This window comes from Salmo trutta, chromosome 16 (assembly GCF_901001165.1).
Source record: "Salmo trutta chromosome 16, fSalTru1.1, whole genome shotgun sequence".
Lineage (NCBI taxonomy): Eukaryota > Metazoa > Chordata > Actinopteri > Salmoniformes > Salmonidae > Salmo > Salmo trutta.
The window spans coordinates 9,322,016-9,338,467 of record NC_042972.1 but is presented as its reverse complement, the minus strand read 5'-3'; the positions used below and the strand labels follow the sequence as shown (position 1 = coordinate 9,338,467).

General features: G+C 42.0%; 1 protein-coding gene across 1 annotated transcript in view; it reads left to right on the top strand.

Moving 5' to 3' along the window:
• Window positions 1-16,016, top strand: part of LOC115150051 (SWI/SNF-related matrix-associated actin-dependent regulator of chromatin subfamily D member 1) — a 30,595-nt gene extending 14,579 nt beyond the window's left edge. The window contains exons 4-12 of the mRNA XM_029692943.1: window positions 494-616; window positions 738-854; window positions 1,045-1,146; window positions 4,870-5,031; window positions 5,752-5,849; window positions 6,347-6,482; window positions 7,827-7,949; window positions 10,497-10,598; window positions 14,316-16,016. Coding sequence (XP_029548803.1) covers window positions 494-616; window positions 738-854; window positions 1,045-1,146; window positions 4,870-5,031; window positions 5,752-5,849; window positions 6,347-6,482; window positions 7,827-7,949; window positions 10,497-10,598; window positions 14,316-14,369 — 1,017 coding nt within the window. The 3' untranslated portion in view covers window positions 14,370-16,016. The remainder of the gene's footprint in view (window positions 1-493; window positions 617-737; window positions 855-1,044; window positions 1,147-4,869; window positions 5,032-5,751; window positions 5,850-6,346; window positions 6,483-7,826; window positions 7,950-10,496; window positions 10,599-14,315) is intronic.
• Window positions 16,017-16,452: the final 436 nt, after the last annotated feature.

Sequence of the window (16,452 nt, the reverse complement as noted above, 5' to 3'; positions counted from 1 at the left end):
TAACCTTTATTTAACCAGGTAGGCTAGTTGAGAACAAGTTCTCATTTACAACTGCGACCTGGCCAAGATAAAGCAAAGCAGTTCGACACATATAACAACACAGAGTTACACATGGAATAAACAAACATACAGTCAATAATACAGTAGAAAAAATACAAATCTATATACAGTGAGTGCAAATGAGGTAAGATAAGGGAGGTGCATAGATAATAAACAGAGTAAAGTATAGGACAGTGCTGATCTAGGATCATTGCCTTTTAGATCCTAATGAATAACATTAGATGGACAGGGATGATTTTATAGGCTACAATTCAGGCCCAGGATCTTTTCCTGACCGACAAGGTGGCCAAACCAGGAAAGCTCAGGGCCTGAGTTGTAGCTTATAAAATGGGACTTGGGAGTTTTCCCTGGTCATCACGTCCCATGTTTTGCTCTGAAGGTAATACACATTTTGATAGTGAAATTCAACATGACTGGACTTCTTGTGTTTCAGCAAAAGCGAAAGCTTCGTATCTTCATATCCAACACCTTCAACCCTGCCAAGCCCGACGCAGAAGACGGAGAGGGCACTGTTGCATCATGGGAGCTGCGTGTTGAAGGGCGCCTGCTTGAAGATGTAGGACTAATTAGTAGCCATATGTTTGTGTGTGTTGGGTGTGTGTGTCTGTGTGTTGACAGATAGTGTCTTGTGTGTGTTTCTAACTTGAAATGTCTGAAAAAAAAAATGTTTTTCTCAGACTGCTGTGTCCAAGTATGAAGCCACCAAGCAGAAGAGAAAATTCTCTTCCTTCTTCAAGTCTCTGGTCATCGAGTTGGACAAGGACCTCTATGGGCCTGACAATCACTTGGTCGAGGTAAGAAGATGTGGTTTAATGTTCGGATATAAAAATGTATGATTTAGATTTGTTTTTCATGAATAGGCAATCAATATTAGCTCATTTCCACTGCCACTCTTCTCAACAACTTTCTCTGTAGTAAACTCTAATGATATTCTGTTGTAAAGAAACTAAAAGGACTAATAAAGTATTTTTTCTATTGTTATAGTGGCACAGGACTGCGACCACTCAGGAGACAGACGGGTTCCAGGTGAAGAGGCCAGGGGATGTGGGCGTACGCTGCACTGTCCTGCTCATGCTGGACTACCAGGTAAACACACCTCTAATCACAACCTGCTAAAGTTAAAGCCTATTTGGTTGTGTCCAATTATTCCATGCAAAACAATTGCGCACATTTAGCTCTATCATCAGAGATATACAGCTAGTAACTGTTTAGCTCTATCATCAGAGTTATACAGCTAGTAACTCTATCATCAGAGTTATACAGCTAGTAACTGTTTAGCTCTATCATCAGAGTTATACAGCTAGTAACTGTTTAGCTCTATCATCAGAGTTATACAGCTAGTAACTGTTTAGCTCTGTCATCAGAGATATACAGCTAGTAACTGTTTAGCTCTATCATCAGAGATATACAGCTAGTAACTGTTTAACTCTATCATCAGAGTTATACAGCTAGTAACTCTATCATCAGAGATATACAGCTAGTAACTGTTTAGCTCTATCATCAGAGTTATACAGCTAGTAACTCTATCATCAGAGATATACAGCTAGTAACTGTTTAGCTCTATCATCAGAGTTATACAGCTAGTAACTGTTTAGCTCTATCATCAGAGTTATACAGCTAGTAACTGTTTAGCTCTATCATCAGAGTTATACAGCTAGTAACTGTTTAGCTCTATCATCAGAGATATACAGCTAGTAACTGTTTAGCTCTATCATCAGTTACACAGCTAGTAGCTCTATCATCAGAGATATACAGCTAGTAGCTCTATCATCAGAGTTATACAGCTAGTAACTCTATCATCAGAGTTATACTGCTAGTAACTGTTTAGCTCTATCATCAGAGATATACAGCTAGTAACTGTTTAGCTCTATCATCAGAGATATACAGCTAGTAACTGTTTAGCTCTGTCATCAGAGATATACAGCTAGTAACTGTTTAGCTCTATCATCAGAGATATACAGCTAGTAACTGTTTAACTCTATCATCAGAGTTATACAGCTAGTAACTCTATCATCAGAGATATACAGCTAGTAACTGTTTAGCTCTATCATCAGAGTTATACAGCTAGTAACTCTATCATCAGAGATATACAGCTAGTAACTGTTTAACTCTATCATCAGAGTTATACAGCTAGTAACTCTATCATCAGAGATATACAGCTAGTAACTGTTTAGCTCTATCATCAGAGTTATACAGCTAGTAACTCTATCATCAGAGATATACAGCTAGTAACTGTTTAGCTCTATCATCAGAGATATACAGCTAGTAACTGTTTAGCTCTATCATCAGAGATATACAGCTAGTAACTGTTTAGCTCTGTCATCAGAGTTACAGCTAGTAACTGTTTAGCTCTATCATCAGAGATATACAGCTAGTAACTGTTTAGCTCTATCATCAGAGATATACAGCTAGTAACTGTTTAGCTCTATCATCAGTTACACAGCTAGTAGCTCTATCATCAGAGATATACAGCTAGTAGCTCTATCATCAGAGTTATACAGCTAGTAACTCTATCATCAGAGTTATACAGCTAGTAACTGTTTAGCTCTATCATCAGAGATATACAGCTAGTAACTGTTTAGCTCTATCATCAGAGTTATACAGCTAGTAACTGTTTAGCTCTATCATCAGAGATATACAGCTAGTAACTGTTTAGCTCTATCATCAGAGTTATACAGCTAGTAACTGTTTAGCTCTATCGTCAGAGTTATACAGCTAGTAGCTCTATCATCAGAGATATACAGCTAGTAACTGTTTAGCTCTATCATCAGAGATATACAGCTAGTAACTGTTTAGCTCTATCGTCAGAGTTATACAGCAAGTAACTCTATCATCAGAGTTATACAGCTAGTAACTGTTTAGCTCTATCATCAGAGATATACAGCTAGTAACTGTTTAGCTCTATCATCAGAGATATACAGCTAGTAGCTCTATCATCAGAGATATACAGCTAGTAACTGTTTAGCTCTATCATCAGAGATATACAGCTAGTAACTGTTTAGCTCTATCATCAGAGTTATACAGCTAGTAACTGTTTAGCTCTATCATCAGAGTTATACAGCTAGTAACTCTATCATCAGAGTTATAGAGCTAGTAACTGTTTAGCTCTATCATCAGAGATATACAGCTAGTAGCTCTATCATCAGAGTTATACAGCTAGTAACTCTATCATCAGAGTTATACTGCTAGTAACTGTTTAGCTCTATCATCAGAGTTATACAGCTAGTAACTGTTTAGCTCTATCATCAGAGTTATACAACAGGTAATGGCATGCTTTTCATGATCAGCAAAGCATCTGTTGATCATGTAATTTCAGATACGTTAGGGTAGCCAATCTGTTTGGCATGTTAGATAGCTAGGCTTTTTGGAAAGAGCTTGACATCGGCAACTAGCCTATTTTTATTCACAACTCGTCCTGGTAAACGCCAGTCATCACCACTATAGATGGCATCTAGTTTATCCCCTGGAAGTTAGCTTGTTAACTAGCATTACTGACCTGATCTGGTGTTAGCTTGTCCACTAGCATTATTGACCTGATCTGGTGTTAGCTTGTCCACTAGCATTACTGACCTGATCTGGTGTTAGCTTGTCCACTAGCATTATTGACCTGATCTGGTGTTAGCTTGTCCACTAGGATTACTGACCTGATCTGGTGTTAGCTTGTCCACTAGCATTACTGACCTGATCTGGTGTTAGCTTGTCCACTAGCATTACTGACCTGATCTGGTATTAGCTTGTCCACTAGCATTATTGACCTGATCTGGTATTAGCTTGTCCACTAGCATTATTGACCTGATCTGGTATTAGCTTGTCCACTAGCATTACTGACCTGATCTGGTGTTAGCTTGTCCACTAGCATTACTGACCTGATCTGGTGTTAGCTTGTCCACTAGCGTTATTGACCTGATCTGGTGTTAGCTTGTCCACTAGCGTTACTGACCTGATCTGGTGTTAGCTTGTCCACTAGCATTACTGACCTGATCTGGTGTTAGCTTGTCCACTAGCGTTATTGACCTGATCTGGTGTTAGCTTGTCCACTAGCGTTATTGACCTGATCTGGTGTTAGCTTGTCCACTAGCGTTATTGACCTGATCTGGTGTTAGCTTGTCCACTAGCGTTATTGACCTGATCTGGTGTTAGCTTGTCCACTAGCGTTATTGACCTGATCTGGTGTTTGCTTGTCCACTAGCATTATTGACCTGATCTGGTGTTAGCTTGTCCACTAGCATTATTGACCTGATCTGGTATTAGCTTGTCCACTAGCATTATTGACCTGATCTGGTGTTAGCTTGTCCACTAGCATTATTGACCTGATCTGGTGTTAGCTTGTCCACTAGCATTATTGACCTGATCTGTTGTTCGCTAACTAGCTAGCCAATTTTACGTGGTCCATCAATCAATGTAGCCTATCATGTCTGTCAGCAGCAATCGTGATTAAACACTCTTAAAAACAATGTTGAAAAGGGGATAATGTTGTAAGCTAGCTATGTTGGTAGGATAAAAAAGTACATCACTTGCCAACAGTAGGCTAGCCAACATGGGCATATGTGCCCTTATGCTGCTTGACAGGCAGAGCCGACCAAGGATGGAACATTTACCTAAACTACTTGTCGGGTATAGTACACAATTTTATATTTGTAGTTCTATGCTCTTCTCTTTATTGTGACGTTTTATTGATAACGACCTATATGAACCAGGTGTTTTTGACCGCTGGGCCTTTCTCAACATCTCTCCCAAATACATGCTTGTCGTCTGCGTCTTCAGTTTGATGGTGTAATGCCTCTGCTAATTTCACTTCTCTCTCCCCAGCCCCCTCAGTTCAAACTGGACCCTCGTCTGGCCCGTATGTTGGGGATCCACACCCAGACCAGGCCGGTCATCATCCAGGCCCTCTGGCAGTATGTTAAGACCCACAAGCTGCAGGACCCCCACGAGAGAGAGTTCATCAACTGTGACAAGTACCTGCAGCAGGTCAGAGTTCATCAACTGTGACAAGTACCTGCAGCAGGTCAGAGTTCATCAACTGTGACAAGTGCCTGCAAGCAGGTCAGAGTTCATCAACTGTGACAAGTGCCTGCAAGCAGGTCAGAGTTCATCAACTGTGACAAGTGCCTGCAAGCAGGTCAGAGTTCATCAACTGTGACAAGTGCCTGCAGCAGGTCAGAGTTCATCAACTGTGACAAGTGCCTGCAGCAGGTCAAGAGTTCATCAACTGTGACAAGTGCCTGCAGCAGGTCAGAGTTCATCAACTGTGACAAGTGCCTGCAAGCAGGTCAGAGTTCATCAACTGTGACAAGTGCCTGCAGCAGGTCAGAGTTCATCAACTGTGACAAGTGCCTGCAGCAGGTCAGAGAGCAGCAATTCTCCTCTTTGTTCACAGCTGGTTGGAAGATATAAGCCTTTCTTGGGGTAAATAGAACCAGTTTCTTTTCCCCACGTTTGTATCTGTAATGTTGAGGATTTGTTATACAACCTGATGGACAGTATGTTAGTAATGAGATTTTGCCATTTCATCATCTTTATGGGTAAATGGGTCTGTTATGTTGTCCTTAGCCCAAACACGCCATAGACCTCTGATATATGATCTTTATTAACTGTCCATTGCTGAAACATACAAAGCACAATAATCAAATCCTTGCATAACCAATTCTTGAGTAAATGAATAAAGTTGTGTTTTTATCTATGTTCTAGATCTTTGAGACGCAGCGTATGAAATTCTCTGAGATCCCACAACGTCTACATGCTCTCCTGATGCCTCCAGAACCCATCATCATTAACCATGTCATCAGGTAGGACTAACCCTAATCGTCTTTATTAACCATGTCATCAGGTAGGACTAACCCTTACCTTCAGCAACAACACCTCACTATGTCCTCCTCGCCACTAGGGTCCACACCTCACTGTGTCCTCCTCGCCACTAGGGTCAACACCTCACTGTGTCCTCCTCGCCACTAGGGTCCACACCTCACTGTGTCCTCCTCGCCACTAGGGTCAACACCTCACTGTGTCCTCCTCGCCACTAGGGTCAACACCTCACTATGTCATCACTTGGGTCTAGAGTTGTTCCGTGGTCAGGAAGAACTCCTGGCCTTTTTTTGTAAGACAATGCTCAGATGATCAGATGTCACAATGCCTACAGAAGTGTTCAAATGTCTCAGGAACCACATTAATCTGATATAGAACAGTCCTGAGATGTGCAGCGTGACTACAATAAAGGACCATCTGGAACGAACCCATAGTGTAAGATAGATCATGCAGAGTCTAACTCCTCTCTGTGTGTCTACAGTGTGGATCCCAACGACCAGAAGAAGACAGCCTGCTATGACATCGATGTGGAGGTGGACGACACTCTAAAGACCCAGATGAACTCCTTCCTCCTATCCACCGCCAGCCAGCAGGAGATCGCTGGCCTGGACAACAAGGTATGTATGGTGTATAGTTGAACTTTACATGAGTCCATTAATTTTCAAGGGATGGAATCTAGCCTACAACATCTTATGGTGAGCTATTCTGAGGCTGTGTGGCCGAGGCAATGAACAGATGTTTTTCCACACACCTTTTGTCTCCTATTGTACAGCCCGTTGTCAGAACGCTGGAAGAGTGAACAATAGAGGCGCTATAAAAAATAAAATGCATTGCATTGTTGATACGAACTACAGTCAACAGGGACTGGGAGCAGACTGGGACCGACTACAGAGAAACTCACTGAACCTGAAATAAAAGGAGAAATAGACAGCCCTCCTCCCCCTTCTCCAGAAAGACAGTCCTCCTCTCCAGAAAGACAGTCCTTCTCCAGAAATAGACAGCCCTCCTCCCTCCTCTCCAGAAATAGACAGCCCTCCTCCCTCCTCTCCAGAAATAGACAGCCCTCCTCCCTCCTCTCCAGAAATAGACAGCCCTCCTCCCTCCTGTCCAGAAATAGACAGCCCTCCTCCCTCCTCTCCAGCAGCAGAACGCCTACTTCAAGTTCAGACTGTTAATACAGACAAAGAACAAGACCCCACAGGAAAGAGTCTCTGAGAGACACACCCTGTCAGTAGCATTGGCTGCAGGCCTTATCCCTGTGATTGCAGAGAGACCAGAGCTGAGGTATCTAGTGCAGACTAAGGTCAGAGACCTCCATTAGACAGTAGTGTTTAAAACAGACAGCTCGGTGCATTCAACATGTCAATACTTCTCACAAATGCTCAAGTAGTGAGGAAGTCAATCTCTCCTCTACTTTGAGCCATGAGAGATTGACATGCATATAATTAATGTTAGCTCTCCGTGTACATTTAAGGGCCAGTGGTGCTGTCCTGTTCTGGGTAAATTGTAATTCGACAAGCTGCTGTGACAAAGGCCAATTAAACACAACAGAGATGAGACCTTCTCTACTGAGGGAGGAGCTAACATGATGTCCTACTACAGGGACTACAGACTGGTTCAATCTGGTTCATGTTACTGAAGTATGGGAGGAGCTAACATGATGTCCTACTACAGGGACTACAGACTGGTTCAATCTGGTTCATGTTACTGAAGTATGGGAGGAGCTAACATGATGTCCTACTACAGGGACTACATACGGGTTCAATCTGGTTCATTTTACTGAAGTATGGATCCATTTGCATTGTTGTCTGGTCTAATAAACATAACAAAGAAAAGTGACTCTACTTCATCCATCTTGGTTTGGACATCCATCTTGCTGTTTCTTCCCCTTCAGATCATTTAGACAGTAGTTTATTCAGATGTTGAACTAGGATTGACCCATCTCTCTTCTTCCCCTGTAGATCCATGAGACCATAGAGACGATCAACCAGCTGAAGACCCAGAGAGAGTTCATGTTGAGCTTCGCCAGAGACCCCCAGGGCTTCATCAACGACTGGCTGCAGTCACAGTGCAGGGATCTCAAGGTAAACACACAGGGAAACACCACTATGGAACATAGTTCAATAGAGAGAAAACATTCTGGCTGCAGTCACGGTGCAGGGACCTCAAGGTAAACACACAGGGAAACACTGCTCTTGTGCTGCACGTGGGTCGTAGTTCAGTAGGGAGAAAACAGGGAAGTACTTCAGGGCTTTATCAATGACTTGCTGTATTTGTATTTAACAAGGATCCCCATTAGCAGCAGCTACTCTTCCTGGGGTCCTGCAACATTAAGTTATATACAATTTAAAACATTACATGACAGAACAGATTTCACAACACATTAAGTGTTTGCCCTCAGGCCCCTACTCTACTACCACATATCTGCAACACAAAACCCATGTGTACATGTATATGTTATCGTGCGTGTCTCTTCACAGGGGCCCTGTTCCGTAATGTGTATTTTTTTTATCTAATTTTACTGCTTGCACCTGATGTGGAATAGAGCCATGACTACATGGAACTCTATGTAGTACTGTGCACTTCCCCTAGTCATACCCTGGTGGTATGTCTTGTGGGGTATGCATGGGTGTCTGAGCTGTGTGCTAGTAGTTTAAACAGACAGCTCGGTGCATTCAACATGTCAATGCTTCTCACAAATGCAAGTAGTGAGGAAGTCAGTCTCTCCTCTACTTTGAGCCATGAGAGATTGACATGCATATTATTAATGTTAGCTCTCCGTGTACATTTAAGGGCCATCCATGCTGTCCTGTTCTGGGCCAACTGTAATTTTCCTAAGTCCCTCTTTGTGGCACCTGACCACACGACTGGACAGTAGTCTATGGCCTGTAGGACCTACCTTGTTGATAGTGATGTTAAAAAGGTAGAGCAGCGCTTTATTATGGACAGATTTCTCCCCATCTTAGCTTCTGTTGCATCAACATGTTTTGACCATGACAGTTTACACTCCGGGGTTACTCCAAGCAGTTTAGTCACCTCAACTTGCTCAATTTCCACATTTATTCATCACAATATTTAGTTGAGGTTTAAGGTTTAGTGAGTGATTTGTCCCAAATGCAATGCTTTTAGTTGATGAAATATTTAGGACTAACTTAATTGGATGTGGTCACAGATCACGGGCCACAGGGTAAACTAACAGGGAAACACCACTATGGGGCATAGTTCAGTAGGGAGAAAACTGTGGAAACAGGGAGGTACCCCGGGGCTTCATTAATCACTGGCTGCGGACCTCAAGGTAAACTATGAACTAAACTTAAGAGAACTAGTGCTGAAGAAAGTACTTCAGATAAAGAAATGAGGAGAGCGGTAATATTATATTTTCTTTACCGCAAGGTAAACAAACACACAGGGAAACCACAGCTCTCTTTCTAGTGCTGCTCAGTTACTGATTACCCTTTTCCATAATAACCCCCCAAAGCATTTGGGTCATGTTCATTAAGAAGAAAATACATTGAAATTAAGTGAAACTGGGAGACACTACTTGAACTTGTGTCCAATAAATACACAGATTGCCGTTTTCTTTTGCAAAACATTTTGATGTGTGTCTTACTGAACATGACCCTCTCCATGTGTTGTCATGGACTTGGTTAGCCATTAGCGCTAGCTAGCTGCCATGGATGTAGGTTAGCCATTAGCGCTAGCTAGTTGCCATGGATGTATGTTAGCCATTAGCGCTAGCTAGCTGCCATGGATGTAGGTTAGCACTAGCTAGGTTAGCACCCTGATGAAGACAGCTTCGCTGTCGAAACGTTGGTTATTAAATTGTTGCATCTGAGCTCTTAGAGTGTGCGGCTTTCCTTTATTTTCTAGCACTAGCTAGCTGCCATGAACGTAGGTTAGCCATTAGCACTAGCTAGCTGCCATGGATGTATGTTAGCCATTAGCACTAGCTAGCTGCCATGAACGTAGGTTAGCCATTAGCACTAGCTAGCTGCCATGGATGTATGTTAGCCATTAGCACTAGCTAGCTGCCATGGATGTATGTTAGCCATTAGCACTAGCTAGCTGCCATGAACGTAGGTTAGCCATTAGCACTAGCTAGCTGCCATGGATGTATGTTAGCCATTAGCACTAGCTAGCTGCCATGGATGTATGTTAGCCATTAGCACTAGCTAGCTGCCATGGATGTATGTTAGCCATTAGCACTAGCTAGCTGCCATGGACGTATGTTTGCCATTAGCACAAGCTAGCTGTGTAGTGTTTGTTCAGATGATTCTTGGACCAAACACCAGACTGACTGGACCGTCAATGACAACCAAGGGGTGATTCAAGCTGAGTCCAGTCCAAAGTTCATAGCTGTTGTTTTCTTCCCCCACCTGAACATTCAGCCTTCCGTCTAGTGCCCAGTAACCTTGTAGTTAAGATGTGTTTTCTTAAAACAGAGATGGTCCCAGAGGTCTCTCTCTAACCACGACATAGGGATAAGGTTGATAGGCCTGAGGATTTTTATCTGTATGAAAAAATAAATATAGATAACATGCATGGTGCGTAGAACACGAAACTACACATTATACCTGTAGGCTTTATTGAAGGAAATGTTAAGTTTCTAATGTATATGATTATTTTTACAGACTATGACTGATGTGGTTGCGAACCCAGAAGAGGAGAGGAGAGCAGAGTTCTATTTCCAACCCTGGGCCCAGGAGGCCGTGTGTCGTTACTTCTACTCCAAGGTAAAATGCTCACCTCTCACCCTTCTGTGTGTGTACCGAAGAAAGTAAAAGTGCTATATGTGCCATGTAAAAAAAGCTAACGTTTAAGTTCCTTGCTCAGAACATGAGAACATATGTAAGCTGGTGGTTCCTTTTAACATGAGTCTTCAATATTCCCAGGTAAGAAGTTTTAGGTTGTAGTTATTATAGGAATTATAGGACTATTTCTCTCTATATACGATTTGTATTTCATATACCTTTGACTATTGGATGTTCTTATAGGCACTTTAGTATTGCCAGTGTAACAGTATAGCTTCCGTCCCTCTCCTCGCTCCTACCTGGGCTCGAACCAGGAACACATCGACAACAGCCACCCTCGAAGCAGCGTTACCCATGTAGAGCAAGGGGAACAACCACTCCCAAGTCTCAGAGCGAGTGACGTTTGAAACGCTATTAGCGCGCACCCCGTTAACTAGCTAGCCATTTCACATCGGTTACACCAGCCTAATCTTGGGGGTTGAAGTCATAAACAGCACAATGCTTGCGTAGAGCTGCTGGCAAACGCACGAAGGTGCTGTTTGAATGAATGCTTACGAGCCTGCTGCTGCCTACCATCGCTCAGTCAGACTGCTCTATCAAATATCCAATCATAGACTTAATTATAACACACAGAAATACGAGCCTTTGGTCATTTAATATGGTCGAATCCGGAAACGATAATTTCGAAAACGAAACGTTTATTATTTAGTGAAATACGGAACCGTTCCGTATTTTATCTAACGGGTGGCATCCCTAAGTCTAAATATTCCTGTTACATTGTACAACCTTCAATGTTATGTCATAATTATGTACAATTCTGGCAAATTAATTTCGGCCCTTTTTTAGGAATAAATGGACTTCACACAGTTCGCAATGAGCCAGGTGGCCCAAACTGCTGCATATACCCTGACTCTGCTTGCACGGAACGCAAGGGAAGTGACACAACTTCCCTAGTTATAAGAAATTCATGTTAGCAGGCAATATTAACTAAATATGCAGGTTTAAAAATATATACTTGTGTATTGATTTTTAAGAAAGGCATTAATGTTTATGGTTAGGTACATTGGTGCAACGACAGTGCTTTTTTCGCAAATGCGCTTGTTAAATCATTACCCGTTTGTCGAAGTAGGCTGTGATTCGATGAGAAATTAACAGGCACCGCATCAATTATATGCAACGCAGGACACGTTAGATAACTACACATGGTTGATGATATTACTAGTTTAACTAGTGATTATGTTAAGATTGATAGTTTTTTATAAGAGAAGTTTAATGCTAGCTAGCAACTTACCTTGGCTTCTTGCTGCCCTCGCGTAACAGGTAGTCAGCCTGCCATGCAGGCTCCTCGTGGAGTGCAATGTAAGGCAGGTGGTTAGAGCGTTGGACTAGTAACCGGAAGGTTGCAAAAACGAATCCCTGAGGTGACAAGGTAAAAATCTGTTGTTCTGCCCCTGAACAAGGCAGTTAACCCCCGTTCCTAGGCCGTCATTGAAAATAGGAATGTGTTTTTAATCTGACGTGCCTAGTTAAATAAAGGTATACATTTTATTTTTTTTCCGGTGTCCAAAAATACCGATTCTTATAAAAACTTGAAATTGGCCCTTTTTAATCGGCCATTACGATTAATCGGTCGACCTCTAGTGTGTGTGTGCCGTGGTGTGTGTGTGTGTGCCGTGGTGTGTGTGTGTGTGCCGTGGTGTGTGTGTGCCGTGGTGTGTGTGTGCCGTGGTGTGTGTGTGTGTGTGTGCCGGGGTGTGTGTGTGTGCCGTGGTGTGTGTGTGTGTATACCGTAGTGGGTGTGTGTGTGTGTGTGTGTGTGTGTGTGTGTACCGTGGTGTGTGTGTGTACCGTGGTGTGTGTGTGTACAGTGGTGTGTGTGTGTGTGTGTACAGTGGTGTGTGTGTGTGTACCGTGGTGGGTGTGTGTACCGTGGTGGTTGTGTGTGTGTACACCGTGGTTTTACATCAAGGTAAATCAAATCAAATGTTATTGGTCACATACACATGGTTAGCAGATGTTAATGTGAGTGTAGTGAAATGCTTGTGCTTCTAGTTCTGACCATGCAGTAATATCTAACAAGTAATCTAACAAATTCACAACAACTACCTAATACACACAAATGTAAAGGGATGAATATGTACATATAAATATATGGATGAGCAATGGCCTTGCGGCATAGGCAAGATGCAGTAGATGGTATAGAATACAGTATATACATATGAGATGAGTAAAGTAGGATATCTACACATTTATTAAAGTGGCGTTATTTAAAGTGACTAGTGATACCTTAAAGTGGCAAGAGATTTGAGTCTGTATGTTGGCAGAAGCCTCTCCTATGTTAGTGATGTCTGTTTAACAGTCTGATGGCCTTAAGATAGAAACAGTTTTTCAGTCTCTCGGTTCCAGCTTTGATGCACCTGTACTGACCTCGCCTTCTGGATGATAGAGGGGTGAACAGGCAGTGGCTCGGGTGGTTGTTGTCCTTAATGATCTTTTTGGCCTTCCTGTGAGATCGGGTGGTGTAGGTGTCCTGGAGGGCAGGTAGTTTGCCCCCAGTGATGCGTTGTGCAGACCTCACTACCCTCTGGAGAGCCTTGCAGTTATGGGCGGAGCAGTTGCCGCACGACTCTACTTTGATTGCCTTTGTGGAGGGAATAGCTACACTGTTTGTATTCGTCATGTTTCCAGTCGCCATGCCGTGATTAAAAGCGATGGTTCGCGCTTTCCGTTTTGCACGAATGCTGCCATCAATCCACGCTTTCTGGTTAGGGAAGGTTTTAATACATCACCTATGCACTTGCTAATAAACTCGCTCACCGAGTCAGCGTATACATCAATGTTGTTTTCTGAGGCTACCCGGAAATATCCCAGTCCACGTGATCGAAGCAATCTTGAAGCGTGGAATCCGATTGGTCAGACCAGCGTTGGATAGACCTGAGCACGGCGTTTCTCGTTTTAGTTTCTGTCTATAGGCTGGGAGCAACAAAATGGAGTCGTGGTCAGATTTCCTGAAGGGAGGGCTTTGCATGCATCGCAGAAGTTAGTAGCAATGGTTGAGAATGCTGCCAGTCCGTGTCGCGCATTCGATATGCTGATAGAATTTCGGAAGCCTTTTTCTCAGATTAGGTTTGTTAAAATCACCAACTACAATAAATGCAGGCTCAGAATGTATGGTTTCCAGTTTACATAGAGTCCAGTGAAGTTCTTTCAGGGCCGTTGAGGTATCTGCTTGGGGGAATATACACGGCTGTGACAATATCGAAGAGAGTTCTCTTGGTAGGTAATGCGGTCGGCATTTGATTGTAAGTAATTCTAGGTCAGGTGAACAAAAGGACTTAACTTCCTGTATGTTGTTATGATCACACCATGAGTTGTTAATCATAAGGCATACACCCCCGCCCTTACCAGAGAGTTGTTTGTTTCTGTCGGCCCGATGCGTGGTAGGTAAAGCCTTCACTCCTGCCGTTCGTTCTCCATGATGGTCGTCATCTCTGTCACCAAGTGTTTTTTTCTGCCCTACTAAATACTTTAAAATCTTTCTCTGAACAAGATTTTCAATTGTAATTTATATTACGGTACTGGTATTTGCCTGATATTACCTGGTATTCCTTTCACTTATGAAATGGAATTTCCATTTATGAAATTAATTTTCTTCTTTATCTGCATTTTAATATATATATATTTTTTAATGTATTTCAGGTTCAGCAGAGGAGGCAGGAGCTGGAACAAGCCCTGGGAATCAGAAACACTTAGAGATGAAGATGTTGAAGAAAAACAGGCCAACAGAGGAACAAGTCGCCATTCTCTCTGGGAGGAGGAAGAGAAGTGTGGGACATTCATTAATACGCCCCTGATTTGAGAAAAACTTCGATAAACATCTTTGATATACATCTGCTTTACTGCTGGTGGTAACTATAGGATATCTTTTTGAAAGTCACCTAGCAGGCTGTTATGGTTATATTATCAATGTTAGATTTTTACTTCCTCTCTCTTCATATTTGTCCCGCTAAAAGATCTTTTGACTTATTTTTTTCTCAATGGTCTCTCTCTATGCCTTACCTCAATGCATTCCCTTTTTGGGCTGAACTCTCTCAAGTCGCCAATCTTGAATCTATATTCAGGCCTAAGTGAGGTTGAAATGACCCCCAACTAAGTATTGATGCTACTCCACAATAACTAATATTGAGTCATTTAAGTCTTAACATTTGGCCATTTGTGAAAGAGCATTGGGTTCATTTTAAATACTTTGACTGTCTCTAACCTGCTCAGAGTCCATACTAACTCATAACTGATTAGGTGATAGACTACACACACTACCATTCTGGCTTTGCTCTGGAATTGATTTTTCAGTGTTTGTTTGGTATTGATAGGGTTGTGAGTATTCAATGGTCTTTTATTGCTGTGCTGGCTGTCCGTTTCTTAGTGGTTCAAGAGTATTCTAGAATTCTTGTTGTAGAATATTGTGTACCTCAAAAATTCTCCCCAGAACACTTCAAAGTATGGTGATGGCAGGCAGGCTTTACAATATTGTGAAGATTCAGTCTGTTGGTTTAGTTAATCATTTAAGGGGCCATTTCATTTGAAACTATTTTTGTGACGCTTTGTTTTTTTGTTAATGATCTTTTTTTATGTTTCGAAACTATGAATTATATTAAAGCTTGTATTGTTAGAAGTTAAACCATAAGGAAGTAGTGTTTGTAGTAATTACCTCAAGTCGATCTAGTTTTGTAAATACTGAGAAGAATAATCTGGTTTGATGTGAAGGAAAAATGTATTTTAATGCTCCGATAGTTTTCCCAAGACGTTCCCCTTCAAGTGATCCCAATGGTTTAATCCAGAACATTCTCTATAACCTAACAGCAAGCTGAAGTTGCTTGTTGACCCCGTGTGGAAGAGAGAACAACCTTCACGGTTCTACTGTTAGGTTAAGAATTCCTCTGGGTTTTCATCTTTAGTATTTGTTAGTGTGCAAGAAGCCATCAACACCGAGGAAGATGAGCATAGAGCTGGGTTCACTAGTAGATGTGACATATTGAAGAATTTCAGCATTTTTGATAGTATGATTGATAGCTTACGCCTGTTGTATTGCTGTTTAGATATGATGACATGTAAAGGATGTATGGCGCTTCATGGTTGGACTCAATTCATTATCAGTTCAGTAGTCAAGTGAATTGAAATGAAGCGCCATCTATTTTCAATGGGGATTTTTTTTTTTCAATATTAAATTGTAATTTCCAACCACGTTCTGATTGTCTTGAATTGCCCCCAATCCTGCAAAGGATGATACTGAAGACTGATTGAAATCTTCAGACTTAAATTGTATTTTTCTCTTATTGACCAAACCTATTTTTCCCTGTATGTTTTAATCCTATGCTATAATAAAGGATATCTTCATGATAACTTCTCAGTTGGGAATGGATGATTTGAAGATGGTTTTCTACCATTTGATGCACAAACTGGCCATGAAAGTTGTTACCTGCCTAATGTTCAGCATCACAGTTTTTAGCTCTGGGATTCTTATAAACACCACACACACCTCTCATTGCTGTGAGAAGAGGGGTGATGCACGCGATGGCATAACAGCCAGGGGATGGATCTGGTCATTGGCCCGCAGGTGAGCATATGTTTATAGGGCCAGGAGTTTTTCTTGGTCAGCTGTTCTTGTGAGAGGTTAAGGATGGGTTTTCTGGGGCTCCTAAAGTTGCCAAACAATAAGTATTGCTTCATTGAACATTTTGCTCTTGAAATGATCCTAATCATACTAGGTCATAGCATCACCTCTGATTAGCCTCACATGTTCAAACAGTGAAGTCTTAAAGGATGAGTACCTGTATTT